Source organism: Platalea leucorodia, assembly GCF_965183815.1.
Source record: "Platalea leucorodia genome assembly, chromosome: 1".
Classification (NCBI taxonomy): Eukaryota; Metazoa; Chordata; class Aves; order Pelecaniformes; family Threskiornithidae; genus Platalea; species Platalea leucorodia.
The window spans coordinates 38,817,878-38,845,565 of record NC_138823.1 but is presented as its reverse complement, the minus strand read 5'-3'; the positions used below and the strand labels follow the sequence as shown (position 1 = coordinate 38,845,565).

At 40.2% G+C, this 27,688-nt stretch overlaps 1 protein-coding gene across 7 annotated transcripts; it reads left to right on the top strand.

Annotated features, from left to right (window-relative positions):
- The first annotated feature begins 196 nt into the window (after window positions 1-196).
- Window positions 197-26,288, top strand: MTFR1 (mitochondrial fission regulator 1). Of its 7 annotated transcripts, none has more exons than XM_082309110.1 (8): window positions 197-510; window positions 7,338-7,480; window positions 11,107-11,205; window positions 17,189-17,307; window positions 20,366-20,595; window positions 22,386-22,641; window positions 22,819-22,987; window positions 24,624-26,288. In XM_082309110.1, the coding sequence occupies exons 2-8, from the start codon at window positions 7,415-7,417 to the stop codon at window positions 24,681-24,683; spliced, it is 999 nt and encodes a 332-aa protein (XP_082165236.1). In that variant the 5' UTR covers window positions 197-510; window positions 7,338-7,414; the 3' UTR covers window positions 24,684-26,288. The 7 variants fall into 7 exon arrangements, with proteins under 7 accessions (XP_082165236.1, XP_082165239.1, XP_082165238.1 ...); XM_082309113.1 differs by lacking the exon at window positions 197-510 and adding an exon at window positions 696-715; XM_082309112.1 differs by lacking the exon at window positions 197-510 and adding an exon at window positions 736-889.
- Window positions 26,289-27,688: the final 1,400 nt, after the last annotated feature.

Sequence of the window (27,688 nt, the reverse complement as noted above, 5' to 3'; positions counted from 1 at the left end):
AGGCGCGATTGGCTGCCGGCGGCTGCCCCGCCCCCTGGCAGTGGCGGCAGTGCCGCTGTGCACGCCGGGAGTTGCAGTTCGGAGAGGGCCGCAGGACCCTGCCCGGGAGGAAGCGACGGCGGGAAACACGGGCCCTGGGCGCGATTTATTTTTAATATATTTTTTTAATAATTTTGAAACCCTGGGGTTTTTGAAACTGCCGGTCCCACAGAAACACCCCCCGCCTCGGCTGCCCGGCAACACTCGCTGTCCCTTCCCGCACGTTTTAACGGGGCACAGCCGACGCCACCCACAAAGCCACGGCCGGTGCTGCAGCCGCCGCCCGCGCCCCAGAGCGTCGTTAGCCGCTGGCAGCGCCGTTAGTTGCCGTTGAGGCTCCTGAGTAACGCCAGGAAGCCTCCCCCCTCTCCCGGCCGGGCCTCGAGCGCTTCCGACACTGGCAGCTCCCGCACTTCAGCGGATCCTGCTCCGGGCGGGCGGGCCGGCCGCCGCCGGGTCAGTAACGACCAGGTAGGGCCGCTGCCGTTCCCCGCTGCTCCAGCGCCCGCGGGAGCCGCGCCAAGAGGCCGAGGCCGCCCCGCCGCCGCCGCTAAGCAACAGCTGACGGCTCCGCTGCGGCCCCTCCTCATTGGAGGGAACCGGTCACGTGACGCGGTCGTCACAGACGGGGGGCGGGGCGGTTTCCCCCGCCTCCTCCGGGCCCGGTGGCTGCCGGGTAGGTCGCCGCGCCGCGGCCTGCGGAGGGCACGGCCAGGTCCCGCCTCCCGCGGGCGCCGTGACTATTGGCCGGGGCGGCGCCGGGGCGGCCGCGGATTGGCTGCCGCGGGGGGGGGGTCGCGAGCCGCGGTGGAAGAAGCGGGTGAGAGAGCGCGGCCGCGGCGGACGGCGGGTGAGGCGAAGGGCGGCGGGCGGCCGCTTCCCCGAGGCGGCCCGGGGGCCTCCCCTTCCTCCTGGGCAGCCCCTCTGGTCGCGCCCGGTCCCGGGTTGGGGCGAGGAGGGGAGCGCGACCCGGGCCCGGAGGCTGCTGCGCTTAGCACACTTCTCCGCGTCCGCCGCGGGCCGCTGCCGGGCTGGGCAGCGCAGCGCTCCCCTCCTCCGGCTCAGCCGCGGCCCCCTCAGACCGGGAGCCCTGGGGGGGGGGAGGGGGGTTGAGGTGGCGTCCTCCTGTGGGGTCTGCCCTCGGGAGCTCCGAGTGGGCGGCGAGGGGAGGTAGCGGTGCTGCTGGACTGGAGGCGGGTACAGGCCGCTCAGGGCGGCCCCGCTCATGGCTGCTGTCCCCGGGCTGTGTGGTAGCGCCCAGGGCCGATCCAGGGCAGGGCAGGTGCCGTGCTTGCGCCGCCTCTCCGGGGGAGCGGAGCAGCGTGGAGACGGCTCGGGGTGTTGGGGTCGAAGCTGTCGTGTGTGCGGGCAAGCTGACCGAAACTGAAAGCCTCTTACGTTGCTGTGATGGGAGTGACAGGTCACAGGAAATCATGTAAATAAAAGATAATCTGGAGATAATCTGGAGAAGTGTCAGGGAAGTTTTTGAAGGAGACTTTAAAATACAGAATTAGCATATAGAGGGAAAAGGAGCCTAGTCTTAAGGGGTCTGGTGCTTATTTTCCTCTTCTGTAAACTTATGATGCTTACTTTGTATACCTTCAATGATGCTGCTACTGTGCTCAGGTTCTTCTGCGATTGTCATAAATAAGTAACTTGCTAGATGCTTGTTTTTATTTTGTTTAGCAAGCTGTTGAAAGTCCAAGTACTGAGTATGAGTAGAGTTGGAATGCTGACATCAACCGTAGTGTATTGATCTCTGATAGCATCAGCAAAACTTCACTAATATTTACATGCTGTTCTCAGACAGCCATAGTCCTCTGTAGCTCTTGTGAAGACATGACTTACAAAGACTGAATGAAAAGGAAATAATTCTGTCTTCTGATACCCACTGCTTTTTGCCTAGGTGATAAAGAAAAAAGAAGGGAGCTGAGTTTTCTGCACACCGGCTCTAAAAGTGCCAGTTAACTGTTGCTGAGTCAAAATAATTTTCTTCATAGAGGTCACTAGCTGAAATATGATTGCTGCATGTAGGAACTGAGTGTTGTTACAAAGAGAGATTTTGGGGGGAAAAAACATAGAACATTTTAAATGCTTTTCTAGACAAATACACCTTTTGCTAATAAAATTTGCATGTTGTTTCTCAAAGATGTAGCAGAATGGCTAGCAGTCACAGCAATGACTAGGGAGGTCTGGCAGGAAAGTGTAGGTATATGGTTATGACCGTGTGGTATAATACTGTACGGTTTTGAGATGTTGAAGGATTTAATTTACCTCTACACGGTATCATAGTGTACTGTGTAGATATAAACACTGCTGAGCAAAGGTTTTTGATTAAACTAGTGTTTAAACATGGGTTCTTTTTGTTCTCCACCCTTAGTTGGCAAGATATGTTAACATGGGTAAGATGTGTTGAATATGGTTTTGCACTTTGAGGTATATATGACTAGGCTATATTTTTAAGAAAGCTTTAACAAATTCTATTGCAAGTATCTATTATTTTCAGTTCTTGCTTTAGATTTCATGCTGATACTAGCATAGACAAGCCCTTGATTGTCTCTGTAGTATTCACTGACTTTTCTCTCTGTCTAAACAAGTGTTTCTGCAAGTAATAGGGCACTTCATTATTTGTTGCTTCCAAGCCAAAAAATAGACCTCTGTAGTTGGCTGTGTGATCTCTGCCAAATACTTACATTACTTCTAATTGGTCTGTGTTTATTTGGGAGAGGATCTGGTCCTTTATCAGAAGATTCTTCCTGCCTGCTTGGCTTGCTATTGCTGTGATCATTTTTTGTTGGCTTTATCTTTTATGACTTCTTTAATATGTTTCCTTATGGATATAATTTCATGAGATGAGCTTGGGTCATGTGTCAGTCATAAAGACTGTGAAGATATGCGTGCCCTAGCTTCCTGCTAAAATAAGGAGGAACCTACTCTTCGTGTGTGTGATTTTTTTGATGTCATTGGTTTTCCTTTGAAACCATGCTTCTTTGAAAATCTTGTACTTCTTTATGTTATGTATACCCTTTCAATTTAGAGAGTAGACATTTCATCTTCAGATTTCATGCATTTGTTTATTCTTTGTGAAGGCTGATCTGCTGCCTCAAGCTCATTAAGCCATTCTCTTTTATTTTTGCATGGATCTTATATGAACAAGAGAAACTTCCTTCAGTAAGAGAAATATGAATATTGTATTTCTTTTTAAGAGCGAGAACTCATAATTTGAAAGGGACTTGGACAAAAACAACATCGGAAAATAGACACAGAAGAATTTGAAAGCAGTTGCATCTGATTTTTCTTTCTTTTCATCTCTCACGGGTAGGGCTCACTAGAAAGCCTGGCAAAGGGCTCCATTTCATATTTACTGAGTGGTTTGCCTTATGTGTACAGCCTCCAGAGCCTTTATATTTATTTCATGAACATTTTGTAATTTATAAGTGGTATTATCTCTCAGCTTTGTAGGCTGATATTTGATATGACAGTATTGAATGAAACCTGCAAAAGTGCTTGGGAAAAGTGGGGGCAAAAGAGAGTTCAAAGAGGCTAAGGTGAGAACCCCGACACTCAGAAATGTAGATCTCCTCATTTCTGAACCAGGGAATTCCTGCATGTTTCCATATCAGAAAGTTCTTCAGCATTGCTAATTTATGTGTAAATAGAGTTTTATAAATGAAGAACCCATAAAATTCCAACCCCCGCATACTTTATGCTGTGAAATGTAATTCTTTGTGTTATTACTCTTCTAACCTCTTTGGGGAATCTTGCCTATGACTACTGCTTATCGTTGTAATAGTTTCACTTAAGCACAGGAGAAGGACCATGTGTTATAGCAATATTACTACCACTCGGAGCATTTTATTGTAGTAGTTGAGTTGTGGAATCCGTAGGGGAATTAAACTACCATTATTTTTAGTTTAAGTAACATAAAGAAGATAGAGTATAAATAAAGCAAGCATCAATATTTTAAGAGGTATTGTTCTAGGTTAATAAAAGCAATAAACATTTAACTCCTGCTTCTGAAATTAGCATGTGTACAGAGCATGAGAGAAAAATTTGCTAATGTTTTCATTCTTGCTGTCCAACAGTTTCATTTGGAATGAACACTTTCTGTTCTGGGCACATAAAATAATTGTGAAATAGCTGAGATTTTTGAAGAAAGGTATAATGCAGTATAGTCTGGAAGAAATGAGTGTCAAGTTTGTCTGGATATAATTCTGGAAAACTAATAGATCTCATAAAAATATCAAGCTGATATACTTAGAAGCATTTTCCTTTTGGATCTCCTTTTAGGTAACAAATTAGCTGAAGGTTGTTAAAACGTGGTGGTTTTCCTTAGTGCCAGGAACTAAGGAAACTAATCCAGGAACTGGTTGGTACTGTGCACTCTTAGAGATTGACTTCTGTCACTTTCTTCTGCAAAAGCAAATCACAAGTCATTGGCAAGAGCAAGGAGCTGATGATCCTAGTCTTAGGTACTTTAAGTATTTAGGCTGCAGAAGAAACAATGATTTATAATGTGAACTATAAATAATCATTTTACTGAAGTAGTTGTTGGTGGAATGAATGCTCTTTAGTGTTTGGTCATCGAAGTCTTGGAACCTGGAATTATAAAAGGTTGCCTAAATGTTTCAGGGCAGGATAAGTATTTTGGACTGTTCCTGATGCTTTGTGTCGTCATCCTCCTTCTTTTATTCCTGGGTCTTTTGACTCTCGTTGAACAAGTTTCTAAAAGTAATCACTAATATTTCAGAAATTGCTTTGGCTAATTTCTGAGCTGTTCAAGGTGAATTTCATTAGACACTATTGTCCTGAATGCTTGTAACTTTTCAGAGTTGTCTATAACCCATTCTAACGTGTTTCTCTCTTTTCTACCATCTTCAAGTGAAAACACAGAATATACTGACTATCTATATCAGTCATTGCTTTCTTTCCTCTCCTGTTACATCGTGGCTCTCTCTCTTGTCTCCTGCTTATTCCTAATACATATGTAGGATTTTTTTTTATGCCTGTAAGCTGGAATGCATTTTCTACCTTAGTCTTTTTTAACTTACTATTTCATATTTGTACTATTCTAATATTATGCTACTTTTTTCTGCATCTGCTTTTGTGCCTTTAATTTGTTATCTTGACAGTTTTTGTGTCATTCCTTTACTTCTTCGCCATTCAGTTTCTTGCATTCATGGAAACTTTCTAGACCTGCTCTGATTTCCTCAGAGGAAGTTGTAACACACTCTTTTCACTGCTGTCCAGATTGTCTGTGTTAGTAAAGATTCGGTCCTCCCAGTTGATCAGAAACAAAATAATACCTTTCCTTCACTTCCTGAAACAAAACATGACGCTGACTACGTCTTGGGATTTTTAAACTAATGACCTGTCAATCTGTTGAAAGAGCAATGTATCAGGATACAGTCATCCCTTTATAGTCCTATCACGTGCCTTTACCAGCCAGCCCACGTCTTTGCAATTGCTCAGCAATACAGTCTCTACCTTTTTTTCTCTTTTGTTTGAATGACTTGACACGGCTTCCGTTTTTCTTCTCTTTGATTTTCATGCTACACGTTCAACAAATCTGAACTTTGGAATGAGGCGGAGTGCATCACATGTATCGCACTTCTGGAACGGGTTTTCCAGTTTAAAGGAGCATTCCTTTCTCTTTTATGTCACTGCATGTCTACAGTGCTAGATACGATGCCAAATCTAATATGGGGTGTGTAAAAAGACTTGTATTCTTCCTGTTTTAAAAAAAACAGCAGGTGCAATGGGATCAAAGATCCATACAGTCCAGGAGCTTGTCTAAGGGAAGAATAACAGATGCCTAAAGGAAGAACAGATCAAGTAGATGGTAATGCTTCCCTAATAGACTTTTCCAGCTTTCCATAAAGAAGCCCATGACTTACTTACTTATTATGTATGACTGTAGCTTATATTCATGGCTGTTTGGTAGGTAGCCCAGTGTTCTTCCCTATGGTTTTTCTTATAACAATTGCAGTTTCCATTCTAATCTCGTTGTGGTTGGTTCACTTATTTTTTTTTTTAAATAACTTTTTTATCTTGCATTTTCATTAGTCCTCCTTTAGCTGATAGATTAGTAGTTTCTTCCTAGTTTATTCAGAAACAAAAGAAAATCCTGTTAGGAAATGTCTTCTACTTTCTGTGGTGATGAGAAACTAATATTGACTTCCCCCCCGCCCCAGCCTGTCTAAAAAAAGATAACTGTAGAGTTGCACTGTTCCTGCCAAGTTTCCACAAGAACCAGGTTATTACTAAGGAACTGTAAACTGTTGAAAAAAACATTTGTAATGGAAACACTGATGGTTTAACTGTAATGCTTGCAGGGACTTTCAAACAGCATAGCTTTTCCATCTCCTGACTTTCAGACTTCCCGAGTACCCATACCTTGTTGCTATGTTGCTTTAGTCATCACTCTGTGTGTATATATATATATACAGTGGCTTCAGCAACACCATTGTCCATGCTACAAATATGTTGTTTAGGGTGGTTCAATGGAGTGTTGTTTCTAGCCTGATACACAAAACAAACGTAAACCTAAATCTGTGGCTTCCTTTTTGGTTTTGGTGGCATACGCTTCTCAGTGGCATCCAAGTTATGACTGGTGTAGAACACAGTTAAAGAAAAGGTATGCTGTTTTCACTAGAGGAGCAATAAAAATGTCTTGATTTAAGTGAGTGGTAGTACATATAAATAGATGCAACTTGAAATCTGTCCAACTTTATAAATTGCTTGAATATTTTCAGGTCCCACATCTATGCTATTTCCTGTCGTTTTCTTGCATTAGTCATTTTTCCATGTTTCCTTTCCTCAGTTGTGGGAAAAAGGAGGAAACAAGAAAGCTGTCAGAGATGTGAATGAAGAGAGGTGATCAGCTTTCTGTAGTTTGTTCCTGCATAGAAATGAGTTTTATATAGGAGTATGGCCCTTTAATTTTAGTGCTGGTCCCCAGCTGCAGGCATTCCATAGCGTTTGGTGCTCACTTAGAGTTGTTGAACACCATCATCTGTCCAAGCTCAAGTGAGCGATCATTTCCCCAGCTTTTTAATCATTAGCTTTGCAACAGCTTTGACTTCTTAAAAATGACACTACTAAAAATCTTTGTCACCTGTGTTAAGTAAATGCCTTCTGAACACCTATACGTTGCAGTACTAGGAATTGTTGTCACCTAACATGTTTTGTTTTCAGTAACTATTTCTAAAGCTTGTTTTATTAGGAATATGTGTAGCAGTTTACTTCTGTTTATGTTCCACAATGTGCATCTAAAATTTTTGCGTTTCTCATTTCAGAAGTACTATGGAACCTCCGCAGCCCTGTAGGTTTGGAAGGCTTAAATCCAAGTTCGGAAAGGCTTTTTCCATTCCAAATGATTTGCTGGCTTAAGCGCTTAATTAGGATGGCTTTTGAACAAGTTGGATTAAACATGGAATCAGTAAGTATTTCAAACTTGCTTCATGTTTTCAGAAAATCAGGTATAGAAAGCACTTCATATATTTTAGTTTGTGCTTATCTATTCCAGCAGAACACTTTAAGTATACTCAATACTTCTATGATTCTGCATTGCTGAAAAAGTATGAAGTTTACTACTTGGATGCTGAAGTATTGAGTAATATATGTGTTAAAAATACCATGCAGTTCCTTCTAGCTCTATTGTTTACATTGTAAACACTGCTTTTCATGCTGGACTTCTATGTGTGTTTTGAAGCTGAAGGAAGATTTTCAACTGATTTTTAACAGTGATACTAATTCTTAAATAATCTGATTTCTTTGCTCTTATTTTGGAGTAATGAAAAGCCCCATGAAACTGAGATTATAGTAATTGTGCTATATTTACTTCTCCTGAAAGTGTTACAGTACATGAGAGCAACACAGCTGTGTTCTTTACTGGGGAAGCAGAGGAATGTGCCTGCTTAGCTCTCCTCTTGGAGGAAAGTGTATATAGAGTTTTCTTTGAATGCTTGGGGGGGCGGGGAGAGAGAGAGATCTGTTACACATCCACTGCTTTGTCACTGGGACCTTTAGGAAGCTATTTTGAGTAAAAGTATTGACCCCAATGCAGTAATCCCTATAAGTCGTCAAAATATTTTAATGTTTTAACAATGGGGAAATCCTTAACAGCTATGTGCAGTACTTAGAAGGGCAGTTCTTACTCTGGGATATTGTGGTAGAACCTTTTATCAATCTTGGGAATTGATGGAAAGCAAATTGTTTATACATTGTAAATTAAAATTACCAATACGATTCTGTATTTTAGGATTTTATTCAAACTTGTATCTGAGATTTCATGCAGTGTAACTTTGAAAATTCAAAGTATGAGAATATGCTGGACTACCGCGAGTGTTGCTGTGGTCATTGTCAGCAACATCTTTCATCCTAAATGGGGGGGTGGAAACAAATTTTTAATCTGTTTTCCCCCCATTCTCTACTTGTATCAAGCTTGTGATAATGCAATTACATTTCCAAATGTCAGCTGTTCTGGACAACAGCAAAACACTGATGCAATAAGAGGGTATGACTAAGTAATATTTTGCAGACTTGCTCTGCCAGTGCTTCAAGTCAGTAAGAAGTTGTGTGAACTTGGGTAGAGCAGTGCTGAGACTTAGTAGCTCAGCTGAGCAGCGTGCTGACTTTATTTGCATACCTTGTGGCACAGCTTGCATGCAGCTTTCTGAAAATATTGTCCAGACATATCTGGAATTACCAAAACTGAGTCATTAAAAGTTTTGGTGCACCAAACCACTGTTGTTGAACAACCCCAAGGGCATTTGGGCACCAAATATTTTTGAGGATCTGTGTGCTAGTCAACATCTTGTCTGTGGTCTGAGCAATCTCTAAACAAGTTTTGCCACTTGTTTAAAATGCACTGCACTTATGTTGGTAATACAGCATGTAGTCTAGGCTCCTTTGCTGTTGTGGAAGTACTCCTGTAATTAATTAAGCCTTCCCATGACTAGTAGTATTTTTTCCAATGCAACACCACTTTGAGGCTATCGCCAACAGTTCTGCTTCTAACATTAGAATCTGTTGTGAACAGGAAGGCTGTATTACTGTGGTACTGTTTGTCAGCGATTTTTTCTTGAAGGCTCCTGATCTACCTGCTATTTGCTCAGACATATAGGCAAACAGGAATGTGATAGTCAGGAATGTGAGGTCTTTGTTTGAGGCATGCAAAATGCAGGATCAATCGAATACTCTGCATTGAAAAAAATTGTGTTCAAACTTAGCAGCATATTAAGCAAGAGAATGTATGTTTCATAGAATGGAAAAAATCGGTCCGAGTGGATTAATGGCAGAGTTGTAGCTCTGATGTGAGGATCCAGCATAGCGTATAGAATCATAGAATCGTTAAGGTTGGAAAAGGCCTTTAAGATCATCAAGTCCAACCGTTAACCTAACACTGCCAAGTCCACCACTAAACCATGTCCCTAAGCACCACATCTACATGGCTTTTAAATACCTCTAGGGATGGCAACTCAACCACTTCCCTGGGCAGCCTGTTCCAGTGCCTGACAACGCTTTCAGTGAATAAATTTTTCCTAATATCCAACCTAAACCTCCCCTGGCACAACTTGAGGCCATTTCCTCTCGTCCTAGATGTGCAGTGCACGTTTATTTTGTCAAAATTGATATGTTCTGATAAAGTCAGAGGAATGAAAGATACTTATTTAGAAATAGGCAAAATGTTTGTGTGGTTTCTGAGATAATATAATCTGGTGATAAATACCATGAAGCATAAATCTTTCTTTTTAATAGAACCTTCAAAATCTAATAGTAGTGATCTTTGCTTAGTATATCAAGATGTTATTCAGCTGTATGTTGGGAAACTCCCACAGCTGCACTACACTCATCACACAGACAATATTGCCATGCCAGATGAGGGTTGTTTCAGTAGTAATAGCCTGGATTCTATCTGTTTTCTTTGTTGGGAAACCTTCTAACAGGACGTTGAGTTTCCTTGAAGCTATGAGCCTTTAAAAACTAAGATCTGGGTAGTAAATTCATATCTACAACTATACGTAAACACTGGCCAAGTGTTTCAAAATGCCATACAGTGTTCTGTTTTTTTACTGACAATGTTCTCTGTTAGAGTTTTCCCATTATTCTTTTTCTTCTTTGCATTATTTTTGTTGCCATTCCCTGTGCTGAAATCTTTCCTGCTTCTCTCTGGTTTTTTTGTTCTGTTTTGTTTTCTTCTGTTCTGGCTCATTTTGTAGTATTCTCCTAAAATTGAAGTCTCATTTTATTTCATACAACTATGGTAAATAGTAGAGCAAACATTCCCATCATTAAGTACAACAAAAGAAAGCAAATTCAATCCCTGTTGAAACAATGTAGAAGAAATCTGAATTGCAGTAAAAACAGTTCTGATGAAGCCAGGTGCGTTGAGGTGCTGTGTGCAATTTTATCTAGGCGAATGTATTTTTTTTTTTTTTTTTTTTTTTAGGACAAAGGTTCATTCTGATATATTTATTTTCCCCCTTTGCTTTTTAATTTCACAGTTATGTTTTCATGCTTATGCTAGCTGATAGTTATTTTTATTAAGACTGGCAGACACTGTTCCTGTGTTAGAAGAGCTCTTAATTAAAAGAAGAAAAAAGGTATTTTGGGAAATGTAGAATTACATAACTCTCTGGATTTTTCATGATGGAGTGGCTTTTCTTGAAACCCCTTAAAAAGAGGTGTCTGACCCAATGCAGATTCTTTATTATCTTGAAAATGGACAAATTATGCATTTGAAGATGCTTCCAGCCCTTGAATCTTTCTGTGTTACCTGATTTATTGCTTTGAACTTAAACTTAATGTAAAGGCTGTCATGAATTTAAACAATCATATCTATATTGTATGGACAAAACCAAATTTTGTGCCAATTCGGGTATAGTATGTATGGAGTTCACTGATACAAATTTTAGTGTATTTATATGATATTCTATTCTAGCATGGAAGGAAGAACTTTAAATATGTTTAGCACACAGATAAGGGAAGGATAAAGGAAAACTATTCCTATATGATATAAAAATCAGTTACCTAACAGCTGGCTTCTTTTTCCTTCCCATCTAGGTGCTTTGGTCAAGCAAGCCTTATGGTTCATCTCGAAGTATTGTAAGAAAAATTGGTACTAACCTCTCTCTTATACAGTGTCCAAGAGTTCAGTTTCAGGTAGGTGTTCTCAACATTTTAGAATACGCATTTCACTATACTGATAAAGGGATTTGCTCTTGCATCAAAAGATTTTAAGCAAATATGCGGTTCATTTAAATAAATGACTAGAGAGTTTGCAAAAGCAGAATATGATAAACCTGGGCACATAGGAGAATTAGTTTACTTCAGTGATTCCCACTTCCAGTTCAGATTTTTTCCAAATACGAATTCTTCAGCTTCTTTTCTGCCTAAAACCTAAATCCATGTTGCTATAACACACATAATGAAACTTGAAACAGATTTTTTCGTAAGGAAATTGGAACTTCTAAAATGAGGCAATACAATATTAGCAAGTTATTCTTGGGGAAAAAATACATTCATAAAAGAGAAAAAGCTTTGAAACTTCTTTCTATAAACAGTACTTATAAGCTAGGCTTAAGAGGCATGTAAAGATGAACAGTTACTTAAAATATTTGGGAAAATACGCAACTTTATTAGAAAGTAAAAAAATTAGTAACGAGATAATGTGAGTACCCTGTTTGCTTTTGTTTTAAATACAAGGCTAGCACTGCATAGTTGAAAGGGGAACATCAGTTCTGTGCAGCTTTCTAACTTGTTTGCTTTTAACTTCAACTGCATATAGTGGGAGGGTAAAGAGTGAGGGTAAAAGCTTAAGGAGGAGAAAATGCTTGCTTTTTATAACAACTCTTTCAGGAACAGATGGGAAAATGGAAACTGTTACACATAATCTCTTCAACTCTGTGTGTTAGGGGTAGGGGGTGGGTATAGAATTGGAGAAATTTAGTGTTTGAAACTCAAGCTGAGAGAGGAATGTTTCTTGGGCCGAGCAAGGGTGGGGAACACAAAGATGAATGGTGGGAATCATCACCCACACTAAGACAAGGTAATTTCCACACAGCTAAATTTTTCACTGTTTATATTAATTTCTTTATCCTATATGAAATGTATGAACAGTATTGAGGCTTGAAATTATAGTAGCAAAATCAGATAGTTCAGATTACTATAGAAGCCTTTTGGTGTGATATTAAAAGCCATGCTAACATTTTGCCTGTCTTAAATAATCACACTGAGAAACTAGGGGTGCAACCATCTGCCACTACTAGTGGCTTGGTGAAACTTAAAAAATAAATATATACACTGTGGGGGTGGGGTTTTGTGCAGGTGAGAAGGGCAACAAAATGACATGCTGGATTTAAACTTTTGGATATATAATTAATAGTAGTTATGCCACCAATAAGGCTCCATGTGTCTCAGATTTGAAAGGAAGTGAAGTCTTCCTATAACGTGTCTGATATTCTGTACTGTAAAGGCCATACAAGGGAAGATGGTGCTCATTTGCAGATAGTTAGCCAAATACTGCCTTCTCTTAATATGGTACATAAAAGAAAACATTTCTGTTTTATGTACTTGAAAAGAGCTGTAAGATACATCTGGGAAATCTGTTCCTGAATATTTTTAGTGGTGAAATAAAAATATGTATATGTCGTCGTCTGAATTCTGTGTTAGAATAAATAAAATATTTGCCTTTTTTCCTCTTAAAGAGACATTCAGAGAGCTTTGCTTAGATTTTATGCACACTAAGTATAAACATTCATCTTCTATTAGATGAAAGGAAAGGATTGTAAAAATAGAAGTACAATTGTCAGAGTTGATTGAATCAGAAATATAAATTTCAAAATTTGAGCCTTGAAACATTAAAATTTATATGGTTTATGCAGGCTTTAAACTATTTTAATATATAAACTGCTGAACATGTAAAAGTGTGATGCTAACATCTGGTTTTTATGTCTCTATCTCAGCGTTAAGATTCTATAGTGAAGTTCAATACTGGTCTCAATCGTTTTTATGCTGTTGCAACTGACGCTTTCCTATAGCTGTCTTTTCCTCTTTCTTTCTTGCCAGCTTTAGCTATATTATGAAAGGACCATGCACTGAACCTTGCTGTAAGTCACTTTATTTAAAACCCAAAGCAAACCTTACTTGCCTCATCTGAGGGTGCATGTATACCGTCAATGTTTCTAACTTTATCTAAGAGCAACAAACTTTCCACATGTCTTCATTTTCCTTATGATAAAGGGATAAGAGATATTGAAAGAATATCTCTGTTGTGTTCATTCTTCTCTTCTAGCATGCTTTTGTTCAGCTAGTGTGAAAAAAATAGTAGCCTAGCATTTTGATTTTTGAGGTCTACTAACTGTTGTCGTATCTGTCTCTATGGATCTTGCCATAGTCAACATTTAAATTAATTGCTAAATGCTGCTTATATATTCAGTAAGCGGTGACAGAGCTTACCTTATATACTCTATATGGCATGAACAAATGAAAATGGTTGATATAGTTCTTTTGTATGTCATATTTTTTAGGTTTATCTGTAGTCTTTAGGAGAAAATAAAGTTAAACTTACCTATATAGCCTAGGTAGATTCAACCAAACTTACAATACTGTCTCTCAAGATAGTATCCTCCCGCTACAGCATCTCTGTTCTAGTCACATGCTTCTCCTGTTTGTCTGATGGAAACCTGATAACTCAGTAGAAGTCTCCTAAGGAATTGGTGTGCACGTAGCAAACATCAGAGTTTACTGGGCTAATCTGAAAAATCATAGCAAGTTTGTCTTACTTGAAGAAGTATTTCCAAATGTTTAATACCTGTGTTAATAATTTGAAATTAGAGTTTTTATTCTATCCTTAAATGTATAAAAATATTTGTTCTGCTTTCCACTTCCTGGAGCAAACAAAAAGTAGGGATCCTGCTTTGACATCCTCTTAAGCAGTGTTTCTGTAGTGTAGCGGTTATCACGTTCACCTAGCATGCGAAAGGTCTCCAGTTTAAAACCGTGTGGAAACGCTAGCGGGGCTGACTCTTTGGAAGTTGGACTCGATGATTCTTTTGGGTCCCTTCCAACTCAAGATATTCTGTGATTCTGTGACATCAGCCAAAATGGTACAGTGTGTGTAGTTTTTTCTTTAGAAATTCATGGAGCAATGGATCTGAAACCCACAGGCATGCATGTGTGTGCACAGCATACATGCATGCTAAAATAAGCAAAAAAAGCCTGTGAAGGAGGAAGCGGGGGAAGCAACTACATAGTTTCCAGAGAAAGAAAAGCAGGCGACTTTCAGTGTTTCATTTAGTTCAGTAGAACTGGGCATCTGTTTTCAGCTCTCTGTTCTACATTTCAGGTGCTGGCAGAGCAGTTGTCCAAGTTGTCTTCAGCTGAGATTGGCTGGAGGAATAGGGTAGTCACAGAGCTGTTTAAGCATCATTGTACAGACAGGCGAAGGTTTTAACAGATGGGTGTTGGCTTTTAACCTTTAAATTAAAATAAAAATCCTGCATTAACTTGAAATTTGAAATCCACTGCTGTGGAAGGCCTTGTTGTTTTTAGGGATAGAGAAAAGAAACATCTGTATATGGGGTAACAAGCAGATTCTGTTTACATATAAATACGAATAAAATAGTAGGGAGAAACTTGCATCACAATATAACAGAAGGCTTGCTACTAAATGTTGGATTAGAAGTTATTTATCTCACAATGCAGGAAACCTGGCAGTGGTAAATGCATTCCTTACTGTTGATTTTATAAAATTATTTTTGATGCAAATATGTGTAGTGCCTTTATTTAAAAGTACCTTCAGTCTTTTTTGTGGTAATAGCTCCTCATATGGCCATTACCATCAGGAAAATCTGTATCACCTGCAAGAAGTGGCTAATGTGTTATGGATTTTTTAAATTGTCACTAACATTAATACAGATGCCGTGGTCATGAAAATTTCTTTTTATTTTAAAAAAGAAAAAAGCCAAGGAAACTTCAAACAATGTAAATCCTAACATGCAATATAGTATTCTCTAGACTGTTTTAAGGAGAGGCAGACTGTGATGGTATTAGGCACAACTGTTAATGTGATAAACATATTACCATCTGTGCTGATGCTACCTGGAAAAAACCCTGTTGTTTCCAAATGATCTGATGGTGCCAATACACACTCCTGGGAGCTGTGATAAAGGCTCACACACAAGTTGCGAGAGTGTGAGGTGAAGATGACTAATCTCGATTTCCAAAGCTGTTTGTAACAACTCCCAGGGAAAAAACAACCCCAAACCCACAACTTCTATCTTCCTGGGATTTCTGTATCAAAGACTACAACTAAAATATCTGTGGATGTTCTTCAGAAATGGTTTCACCTCATCCAACCTGCAGTCCTACTGTGATAGGTCTGCTACAAATTCAGGTTAATGCTAACATTTCATAGTTGCTCCTACATAATAGTTTCCTCTTACAGAGATGAGTTGCCTTGAAAATTGACCGAAGTGCTAACAGACTGGATCAAAGCTGTCTTCATAGACTGTTACGTACTACCACCGTCTTTGTCAGTATTACCAGCTTCTTGGCCACTACCAGCAGCAGGCAGCACTGACACAGCTGCAATGGCTCATGTGCAGATTTGGCCGGTGGATTGTGTGTAATACAAGCAAAAGAGGTGGCATAGTTGCATTGGAGATAAGTAACTCAAGGTGACAGACTAAGCAGAATAAATTACTGAAAGATGTTTCAGTAGCTTTTATCTGCTATGATACTGAGACCAGGCTGCTCACTAGTCCAGTGACTGAGTATACATGCCCTTGTCTAACCTGGGGAAGCAGCCAGTATTTCAAAGTCGATTTGGAACCATTTTGTATAGTTGTGGCTTTGGAGCATATATTGATGGTCCAAACAATTTGTCAAATCTTCATTCAGGTCACTTAACTGTAAATCTAAGAAAGGTTCCAGTCTCTGGAGCCTTGCTCACCTTTGGCTTCAAACAGCTATAAAGCTAATGGCAGAACCACGCTGGAAAATGGCCAATTTGTTTGATGTGATGTGAATGAGATTGTTAGCAAATAGCGTATTCCATTATGATTGCATCCTACCCCTCACTCAAAGTCTTTGTGATTACTGAGCTAGTAGAAATGGCGCTTTTTTTTTTTTTTTTTTTTTTTTACTTTCCCCTGTGTAATGTACACACCTTTATTCTTGTACAGAAATTCTGGAAGTTGTAGGGGAAGGGAAACAGATCTGATCTGAATTCTCTCAGTGCCAGGAGGCACACAAGGTGCGAACATCGTTCTTCCACTTCGATCGGTCTGCGGCTGCGTGCTCTGGAGTCCCAAGGGCCACAGCGCAGTCTTCTATTGGTTTTTTCCTCAAGACACGACCGATCCAGTTCCATCTCCTCCTCCTCGCTTCATTACTGATTTTCTCCATCTCCGAGTTGATGCTCGTCGTTTCTGCAACTTTTTATTTTTTTTTCCGGGAGGAGGTAGTTGGCCTCCTGCCCAACCCCCATGACTTGGAGGGCCAGTGGTTTTTCTGTCAGGGTGGCCTTCCCTTAGGCTGCATTGGTTCGCGGCACCTTCTTCAATTTTATCCGGTGCACCCTCCAGAGAGGGATCCCCTATCCACCACCCAGGGGACGCGCCTTCTAGCCGTGCAGCCCCAGCTGAAGGGAAGGGAAACAGACTTCAACAGAATTTCACTTTCAAAATAATACTAAATCAGAGCAAAAGACTTAAGTACTAATAGCCTTAATGTCTTTATTAACTACCAGTCATGAATATAATTTAAAAACATATTATTTGAGTTAATACAGCAAACTATATTTGAGAATGTTGATGTGTGTTCGTCTTTAAGGTAACAATTTGCACTGGATTTTTAGTGTTCGGTAGTGTCATGTGATAGTATACGTAGTTAGCCGTGAACCTTAAAAATAAAAATAGTTTCTGTAAAGTGTTCGGCAGACTGGATTGAATAGTTTGAAGTCAGTGAAATGGTTCTGGACCAAGCCCAGGACAGAAATAAGTGTGCTAAGTCTACAGATGTGTTTTGTGCATGTATGTGTTAATAGTTACATGTAGCCTCACTAAAAGTATTGGGTAAAATAACTGTGACATGGGCTGGGAATAGTGACTCTAAAACCTTCTGTCTTGTCTTTAAAATTTAGCTTACTTCTCATGCCACAGAAGGAAACCATCCTAATCAAATTAGAGAAGATGCAGTGGCCTCCTTTGCGGATGTGGGATGGGTTGCTCAAGAAGAAGGTGAAGTCTCTACAAGGCTCAGGTATGCTCCTCAAATCTTCTCTTTGAACTTCGGAACTGAGAGGAAGAAGCCTAGCTTCTCTCTAATGAGAATCTACTGTGCATTGCAATTAATGGAGAGGATTTGCTGGGAGAAGAGAGAGGGAAGAGGGATCGAAAAGGTAGGGTCTGGAAAAGCAGTAGTAGAGGTTAGACTACCAGGATTATAAATGAAAGACTGGTTTGAGAACATACAGGAGATTGGCTTTACACAAGGAAGACTGTGCTTTTTATTATTTGTTGCAAAGAATTGCATGTGACAGTTTCAAGCCACCTTGTCCCCACAAAAATGTCTGCTGTGGTATGGCACAATTGCTATCACTGATTCTTCTCCAATTCTCCTGAGATTTTTATTAATATGGGGCAGTGTCCTACAGCTTCCTAATTAGCAGCAGTGGTCATTCTGACAGTCCAATAACTGGCACATTGGTTTTTTTCACCTTTCTGGTTAAGGCTCTGCAGTCTGCTAAAGACAATTAAAAACTTATGGCTTATAATTCGTCTTTAATCTTCGTAACGAAAACTGGCAGGGAAGCGTGTGAGCACCTGTGTCCAGAATGACAGGATAGGTACTGGTGTGTTGGACCAAGGTACTACATTGCACTGTAACTGCACGAAACAGGTTGGCTGAAGTGGTGAAGTTCTCTATTCCAGCCTACCCAAACTGCTGCTCAGACTAGCCAGAAACAAAGGCAGAGTTCTGTAGTGCAGAGGAAGTTTTTCTTCAAAACAAACTGACCTTCCAGAGAAAGGCACAGATTGTTGGCTTCAAAGATTACTGGAGGATACCGTTCTTAATTTGAAAGCACGAAATAGGTTAGTAATGACCTAGATGCCCTCCAACATGACTTGCCGCAGTGAAGCTTTGCATAACAAACATTCTGGCACTGCCACATTAATTTCACAAACTCAGAGGAGAGTCAGAAATCAACGCTTGTTTGGGAAACGCTATTTGTGAAGTGTATTTGATGCAAAGGAAATTAACTGGCCAATACTACTTTAGCTAGCACAGAAACATTTCGTTTAAAGATTGAGCTGTAAAGCTACTACATTTAATGGAGACAACAGAGAGAATAGCTCTTTGTTGCTTCAAAGAACCTGTTACGAAAGATGTAGGACTTGCATATTTGCTGAGACGTCTGCATGTGAAGGGGGGAAGGGGGACAGATGGATATGGGATGGGACTAAAATAATCCTGCAGATATATAGTGACCTTAAGGCAAACAGCTTATAATGGAGCATGGTAAGTGAATTACTTAGCAAATATGAGTGTTTCAATGTGCGCTGTTTATTATGTCTATGCACAGTATTATGTAGTGGAGCTAGGATGCATTAGGTGTTTTCCAGGCATTTGAAATTCTCTGTTTCGACAAGATCACATAGGTGTTCCTGTTAAATATATATTCACTGTATAATTCAGTAAACAGTCTTGCAGACATAATTTTTTCTGCAAATGCAGTTTTATAGAGGAAGCAACGAGAGATCGTTTTTTCCCTACCCCTCGCCAGAGCAGTAGTGACAATTCAGGCATAATATTTTTCTACGGTGTTAGATTCCAATCAAGACATTTCCTTAAAACACCATTACTGCTCTGAGCTGAAAATACCCGTTGTTGTTTAGCTATTCTGCCCCATTAAAGAGTTTCTAGAAGGCAGGCTTTAGAGAGTGAAGTGACCACTGGCTCCTTCCACCTTGCTTATTTAGGGAGAGCAGGGAGATGGCTGCTATAGGAAGCATCCTGTTCTCAGCTTTAGTTGCTCTCTATTCCTGTCTAGATAACAGCACCTAAATTTTAACATCCTTGATAATATTCAGTTCTGCTTGATCAAAATTCTGCAAGTTGTGCTGCTGTTTTCCGTCAGTGTCGTGGAAGACTCAAATGTGTATCTAATCATGGACGGAGGTGGTGAGAGCACAGGTTCTAGCCTTAAATCTTGGCTCTTGCTTTAAGTCTAGCACAACTGCAGACGCGCATCCAGAGTAGCTTAACCCATGCGTCCAGGGCGATGGGGCTCTCAAGCTGTATTAGCCTGGACCTGTTCTACACATTGTGAAAAGTCACATCACTAGCCACCGTTCTTACTCTCATGTTTGAATAAATAGTGTAATCCTGACCTGCCTGAGAAGTTTTGGTATTGAAGTTAAGGAGGACTGAGGAGCTAAGTATGTAGTCGTATTTTGCAGTTATAATGTTTATGATAGCTAATTGTCATTAATCCTTATCAATTCTGCTTGAGATAAACTGTTTAAAAATGTTGGTGTCTTCAGTGACTATAACCTTTTGTAAGTGCTTATTTGACTGCAGATGCTCAGTAATGCTTGTGTTTAATGTAGCTTGAGCTTTGGTGGGTAATAAAGGCAGGCAACAGAGTTGCATTTTCTTGCTCTTGTGAGAAAGAGGAAGGAAGCTTACGGACTCTTTAAAAACTGTATGAAGTTTTCATCTTTATAGTTTTATTTATTGTGTTAGAAAACTAGATATAACACCCTTTCCCATTTACTGATAAGCAGCCTCTGCGCCACTAAGCTGTTTCATGTACTCCAGACTCCCAACACTGCTAAAATGGAGGACTGTCCCTTCAGAAGTCCAAAAAGTACAAAAATGTGCTGTGGAACTAAGAAACTCTTCTTTCTTCTTCAAAGGAATCAACTACAAGTGACTGTTTGCAGCCTATTGGGGAAAAATGGTAGCATTTGGGCAAAAAAAAATTAAAATCTTAATTCCAACAAAAAATACAATAGGTATGAGGCAAAGAAATAGATTGGGGGTGAGGGGGAATGTATACCTTTTTTCTCCTGAAATCAAGGATTCCACAAAAAGCTGGCTAGGGGAAGAGAAGAAATACAGCTCGTGCAAACAGAAAGGACGTGAAGCTCTTGTTTACTTTAAGCTATATAAAGTCTTGGTGGAAGTGATTTGTGTAAAGCCAATTTTAAAGTCAGGCCTTCAGCTTGTATTCCTGGTTTGTATGTAACGGTGCTTTAGTTTTCACCTATAACAAAGCTTTTAAAAAAGGAATCTTGTAATATTTCTGTTCCAGGTCAGAAGTTTGGTCAAAAACAGCCCAGCCTCTTTCAGGTGAAGGAAGGTCCCCGTGCAGACAGATGTCCCTACAAAACTCCTTGGAAGAAGAACCAGTGTCCAGAAGCGTAGTGACCGCAAATGAAGAAGCTCTGCAGAAGATTAGCGCTCTAGAAAATGAACTAGCCACTTTAAGAGCACAAATCGCCAAAATTGTAATCTTGCAAGAACAACAGAACCTGACGGCAGGTATTACATTTGCTGTACTCTTAGCACAAATTAGTTAATGAATTTGTCCCTTTTCTAATTAATAATACGCTAATTCATTTCTGTGAGATACTGCAACACTGAACACTTCTCCATATTGTCGTGGTTCGTTTGTTAGGCAGACATAGCATACTAACCAAGGGATACAGAATAGGTCTTGAAGACAAGAGGCCTGCCAGATTTTCTGTATTTTCTAGTATTCCAAAAGTCTTCAATTTGTGTGAAAGTCTGCCAGAATTCTGAATCTGTGGATAAGTAAAGTATTAAACAGCTTTCAGAGCAAATCTCATGATAAACATGATGGATTAAATCGGACTAAAAGAATGTAACTTAATTGCTAACGCTTAAGTCTTCCCATCCAGTAATGAAATAGGGTCTCTGATATCATGAAGTAATCATACAAGATACTAATTACACTTTTGGAATATGTAATATACATCTCAAGTTTATGAAATAAATAACAGAAAAGGAGATTGTTTACTGGAATCATCTCTGGGATCAAACACATTGTCCAGATGGAGCCAAAAGTGGTGCACTCTTTCTGGTATTAAACAGAATAATTCTTCTTTTCCTGAGTTTCTTTCTCCTCTTTTCCTCACCTCTGACCGCCTTCCAGTTCTAAGTCTACCATCTCCAAAGATTAGTGGGAGATGACCCTTGTCAACTGGAGATGACAGCCGTTTGGTTTTCACTGTTTCTTAAGGTCACTTAGCAAGTACAGTTTTTTCCTATGTTTATGTATAAAATCGTATTCTACTTCTTAAGATGCTCTTGTTTAGTTTTTGTCTGTGACACGATTAGCAGTTACTTTATTTTTCCTTAACTGTTCATATTCAAAACTATGAAATAGTTTTAAGGATTGCATGCTTTCACTCTTCAATTGTAATTATTGTGGAGGTTTTGTGAAATAACTAATAGCTTATTTTTCATTGTTTTCCCTTTACCTCAATATTTATTAGGAAAACTAAATTTTTATTTGATCATCTTTACCTCCCTCTTCTGGTAGAATATGGTAATGACACTGTGTATGCCTACGTGCACACGAAGTAGACTCCTCTGTATTAGCTATATACATATCTTTACACACTTTATACTCCAAGCCTCAAAACTCTGGTTCGATCTGGTTCTGCTGATTTCTTTAAAGCTGCATTTGAGCAGAAGTTTCTTCATTTATTTGTCAAGTTATTACTGCTATTATATTTATAACGTCAGTTTTTACCTGAAGAGTACAGGGAACTTGAAATCAAGATTATGGTGATCTTCAGACAGATTATTAGCTGGCCTAAAAATCCTTAACCTCAGAGAGCTGGAATAAGCTTCAATTTAAGCAATATTTGAGCTCTGAAATTTACATTTTAAAATCTTGTAAGGTAATTTCTTATTTGTGATGATAAGTAGAAAGAAACACTGCTCACAGGGCAGACTGTATGTGACTTCCAGCTCAGTACCCGCCTCTCGGAAGAAAGTGAAATACTGGTAACATTAGGAGCAGAACATAACTAAAAGATGTCGTGACATCCAGTAAAGACATGAATGCACCTAGAATTTGAACCGGCAATTCGAAGAACTCCTCTCTCTTCTAGAAGGATTTTTATGTGGCTTTTCAGTTGAGTCTGCTTAGGTGGTTTAGGAATGAAGAGGTTATGTGATAACCTAAAGAAGGCCAAGGGGAGGCAATTGAAGCTATTATAGTCCTATTCTTACCTGAGCATTTGTGAGATATAAAGGAGATTTACAAGTAAACTGACATGTAATGCATGTTTTATTTGTAGCTGGGTCAAGTCCAGTTGCTTCAGCTGCTGTCCCTGTTGCACCTCCACCACCGCCACCTCCTCCTCCGCCACCACTCCCTCCTCCCCCGGGTCTACAGCAGAGTATGTCTGCCATTGAGCTCATTAAAGAAAGGAAAAACAAAAAAACAAACTCTGGACAGAATCTGACAGAAAACGGGCCAAAGAAGTCTGAAATACCAAACATGCTAGAAATCCTCAAAGACATGAACAGCGTGAAACTGCGCTCAGTGAAAAGGTAATAAATAAATATCAGTGTATTCACATTTGCGTTAATAATTTGTTTTTATGACTCAGAACTGTTTCAAGTTGAGACAGATGCTGATGTAACATCTGACAAACAGAATGCAAAAGCATTCACAACTTGTAAAGGTTTGTTTTGGACTATGTTAATGCTTCTAATTTTCTTTTCTAGATCATCAGAAGGTGCAAAATCTAAAGTGGCTGACCCTACAGATCCTGCCGCATTAATAGCGGAGGCGCTCAAAAAGAAATTTGCTTATCGATACCGAAATGATAGCCAAAGTGAAACAGAAAAAGTGATTCCAAAGACTGAAACAAAGACAAAGACTGAGGTAGTGCTGGTGAGTATTGCGATTCTGAACACATGCTTGGACTAAATTATAGTTATCGTGAAAGCCAACATATGCAAATACCTACGAGTTACCATCCCTGTCCACAAAACCCTGTAAGTGCTGACAATATGCCAGGATTCGTGGCAATTGTATGTTTTTAGTATGAAGTCTTAAGATGGTGTACTCTTTTGGCCCTAGGTTTAAAAAGCCCTGGTATAGTTTTCTTATTTTTTTAAACAAAAATCTTTTCTGTTGCCACGAGCATGTGATATTCTGAAATCCCAGTTCCTAAGGGCTCATACCAGAAATGAATCTGAACTGAGTTTGCCTGCTGTTACCAACTTTAACCATGCAGATAGTGCATGTGAAGTTCTGAAGCAAGATCCTGAAACACGGCATCCATTCCTGGGAATGCAGAAAGCAAATTGTTCAGAATGCCCGCTGGATCTTGGTATAGGGAGTTTCTTCTAATAATTGGAAACACTAAGTAAATAAAAGCAGTTTCTTTGTAGTGTGAGAATGTTAAAATGAAATTATATTTAAAATTCACATCATGGTACAAGTTAATGGCTTCTAGTTTATTTCAGATGGATTTGAAACTGATGTAAGGGGTTTTTAAGTGGTGAATGTTCAAGTTGCAAGTTTCTAGCAATATACACTTACTTAAAAAAACAGGCTAGTATAGATCAGTTTTGTTCGTAAGCAGTCCTTGAAGATTGTGCTATAGAACCAGAGAGGAAGAGTAGAGAGTTACTTTTCCCTTTAGAAAAATGCACATAAAACTCCAAAAGATGGCTGCACTCGGGATTAAATTCTGAGGAAAATAAGATTCCCAAGCCACAAATCTCAGGACTTCTGAGTACTGCAGCTTATTAATGTTGACTTACTTGTCTTCTGGTTTAGGCCTTTAAGGTATATTCCTGTAACGTTCAGGCTGTTCTTTGTAACTAAAAGGCTAGATATTCCCCAAGAATCAATCACTTTTTTCCCCAGCATCTCTGGAGCTTTACAGAAAAGAACACAAGTTGGCAATGTTTTATTCATACGTGGGTTTTTCATGACTGTCCAATTTTGAAATTTGCAGTCCATCTTTTGAGATAAGGATCATCAAGTCCTCAAAAGTTAAGAAAACGGAAGGTTTTAATTTGTTAAATGATAGAATGTTGATCCAGAATGAGCTAATAAACATCTGTCATCAGTTACTTATCAATGTGTAACTTCATTGCTAGAGCAGTCCTCATATGGTATCCTTGTATGGTACAGTTTTCAAAAGGACTTGCACAAAAATGTAGGATAGAGTAAGAACAGGAATACCGTTAAACTGCTGCTAGAGCAATTGGTTGTCAACTTCTGAAGAGAACTGTGTCCATCTTCTTAGTCTGCTGCGGTGGAGTGAACTCCCTCTAGTCAGAGCTGCCCCAGCAGATGGTTAGCTGCCTCGCCTGAGCGGTTTCAGCTGATGGCTGGCACAAGTTTCCCTTTACTTTGTGGCTATGAAGTGGGTGAAATCCAGACGCAGAGAAGCAGGTCGATAAAGGAAATTATCTCTGCCCAAGTTCTAGTTTTACTTACAACTGGGATGGATAATAGTTCAACTAAGTTTCTGTTGAAAGCAATCTGAACATGTTTCTGGTTTCCTTCTCAGTTTGGACCACACATGCTGAAGTCTACAGGAAAAATGAAGACTTTAATTGAAAAATCTTAATACATTAAGATCACTACGCAAAGGACTGTTAAGCTGTTTTGTCTGAAATTTTTTATGTTGCAAATAGCACTAGTACTGAGTGGTCTTACAACACAGGAAAAACCTAATGTGAAATGTAGAATTGAGGCACTAAACATGTTTGTATGTGATTTATCAAGGGGAATAAATTTGACCGTTATACTCAGGTATTAATTTTGTGTGCAAACCTGGCTTTCTACTCGGACTTACGTGGTGGTTTTAGTTTATTAACACTAAGTTATAAATACAACAATCTTTGTGCATAACTGACCACCTTAAAAATTTGTGTACATGTTAATAATGATAGTGATACATCCTTAAGTTAATATTGGTTATTTGAGCTCTAACTGTAACTTGCACTACAACGTTTAGTTTGATACTGAAATTTTCATGTCGAAGTCTTTCTTTTAAACTTAATTTTAGCAAATTTTTAGCCCAAAGAAAACCTGAATGCATTCTGCTTCCTACTGAAAGGGAAAACTTACATCTGCTGCAGAGGTCACTTGGGATGAGACATTTTTAGTAGTAGCACACTTTTGTGCAGGGTTTTGGTTTTTTGGTTTGTTGGGTTTTTTTTGGTTTTTTTTTTTCCCCTCAAATGAGCTTGCAAGGGTAAGAGAGCAAAACCTACTTTTATCATCCTGTGGCCAACGTAAAGAGTGCATGACAAGTGAGTAAATCATGCTGTGGGAGCCTCTGTGAGTAGGCAGTCCAATGAATCTGAAATAACCAGTAGATAGCAGCAGAGTAAAATAATTAATGTCAGAGTATGTGTTAGCTAGCATGAAGTGGTGTAGATAAGAAAAAAAAAAAGGTAGGGAGTACTGTGGGGTGCGAGTTGCTCATCTCAGCGGTGCTCAGAGATGCTCACGGCCACCTTTTTATCCCCAGCTGTCTTGCGTCCCTGGATCAGTTTCTAGCAGTTGGGGACTGCACAAGCCCTCGTGGCCCTGTTTGCAGGGGAGGGATGGTATAAGCCCCCTTTGGGGGATTTCCCATAGCAGCTCCTTGCTGCCAGGCCTGTACAGAGCTCGCTCGTGTCTCTAGCCACAGATGTAGAAGGGGCTCAAGCTGAAAATAAAATTCAGGTTGAAAAAAGCTGTTTGGGAACCAGAGAGCTACAACTGAGCTGCACACTTAAAGGAAGCCAAGGTTTGCTCTGACTGTAGACGAGCGTAGAAAAAGCTGAGTCTGGGTATTATGGTGCTCTAAATTGATCTGGCTCCTGGAACAAGTACAAGTGCCTTGTAGAGCTTCTGTTTTCTAGGGAAAAAAAAAAAAGGCAGCACTTGGTAAATAAAGACAGGTGAATGGCTCTGACTTAGGCTACTGAAGATGACTGAAGCTTTGCTGCTTATAACTGGAACGTAGATTGTACGATTGAGGAGGAGGTTTTCTGGTGTGAAACTTGACACGGTGTTAATATGTACACAACGTAGCTTCCTTCCAAAACGCTCTGCCATCGGTCTTACTGATAGGCCATTAAACCTTTGTGTTCTTTTAAATGCCTTTAAAACACCTTTTTGAAAGTTAATTTTTGTTTCAAGTTTTGTATTTAATGCTCTATTGCCACTATATAAAATTAAAAGCAGTTAAAATAAACACTGTGTGTGTGATTTGCGGTACTCTACAAACAATAGCAGCCAGATAGCAGCCACAATATAGTTTACATTTCTGTCGTAGTGACTATAAATCAATGTAGTGACTATAAATCAATGTAGTGACAACTTACTTGCATCTCCTTCAGGACTGGCCTACTTACTGTTGCTGTGCGGCAGGAATAACAGTAGAATCAGTCATAGAACAGTACAGGCCTGTTAATTCAGTTACACTCAGATAAAAAAAAAAAGAAAAAGATGGGGAACCAGTGAGAAGTCCATGCCCCAGCACAGACTCAGCAGGAAGGTGCTCGTTTAACGGTCTCGTACGCTGGCTTCCCCTGCCAGGCCCTTGGTGCGGCACAACCCCCCCGCTCCCAGCGGCCCGCAGCCTCCCAGGAGCTGGCCCGGAAAACCTCTGCTGAAGCCCTCCTTTCAGGAGACCAAACCTCTGTTTCAACTGGCTTCGTTTCAACTCTGACATTTGCAATAATTATTTAACTGGACTGAGTTACATTAACTGTAAAATTCAGGACATCACATGACCTATTAAACTAGGCTCAAATGGGGGGAGGGGGGAAGCCACAGTAAACATTTACAGTTTGAATTGCTGGTGTGAGGTGCAGGTATCCAGCACCCCAGAAATAAAACAACATGTGGTAAGCCTTATTAGCAATGTAAAATTATGGTAAAAGAAATGTCGCCTGCACAAGAAAAGACAATCACAAAGCTGCCATCAAATAATTTATTTCATGCTTTTCCGCACCTTAACTTCTATCTTTCTACTTGCAATCTTTTACACGCACGGTGCCGCTGCCCACAGAAGAACGTCTCGAGCAGAGGCGCTCAAACTGAGGACGTTCCCGCACGCCGGGCGGAGGCCGTAGACGCAACCCAAGGCCTGCCCGTATCCCCGTGTGCGTCAGCAAACGCCGCGGCCCCCCGGGAGCAGAGCTGGGGGCTGCTTTAACAGTTCGCAGTGGGGACCCAGCCTCCCCCCCACTCACGTTTCCGGACTCGCGTGGGCTGACTGGCGCTCGGCGGTTGTAGCGCGTTAGGTACACTCCTGGCACGCGTACGCGCTCGGCTTTCCCCGCAACAGTTACACTGTAGGAATGCTGAAGTTCCAGGTAGATGTCTAGAAGGCATTTCTAGAGAGCATGTTCAAGAAAAGGCATTAATTTTTGTGGTTTTTGGGTTTTTTTTTCTTTTTTTTTTTTTTTTATTTTAAATTCGGTCATGTGTCAGAAGCTTCCATGTACACTAATAGATGGAACTAGAACCAGTCTTTCAAAATGCAGTCTTGCAGGGAAAGACAGAAGCCCCTTTCCAGGAAAGGTGGCTCAGAACAAAATTACTCACGTTTTACTCTAACACCTTGACCAGCTG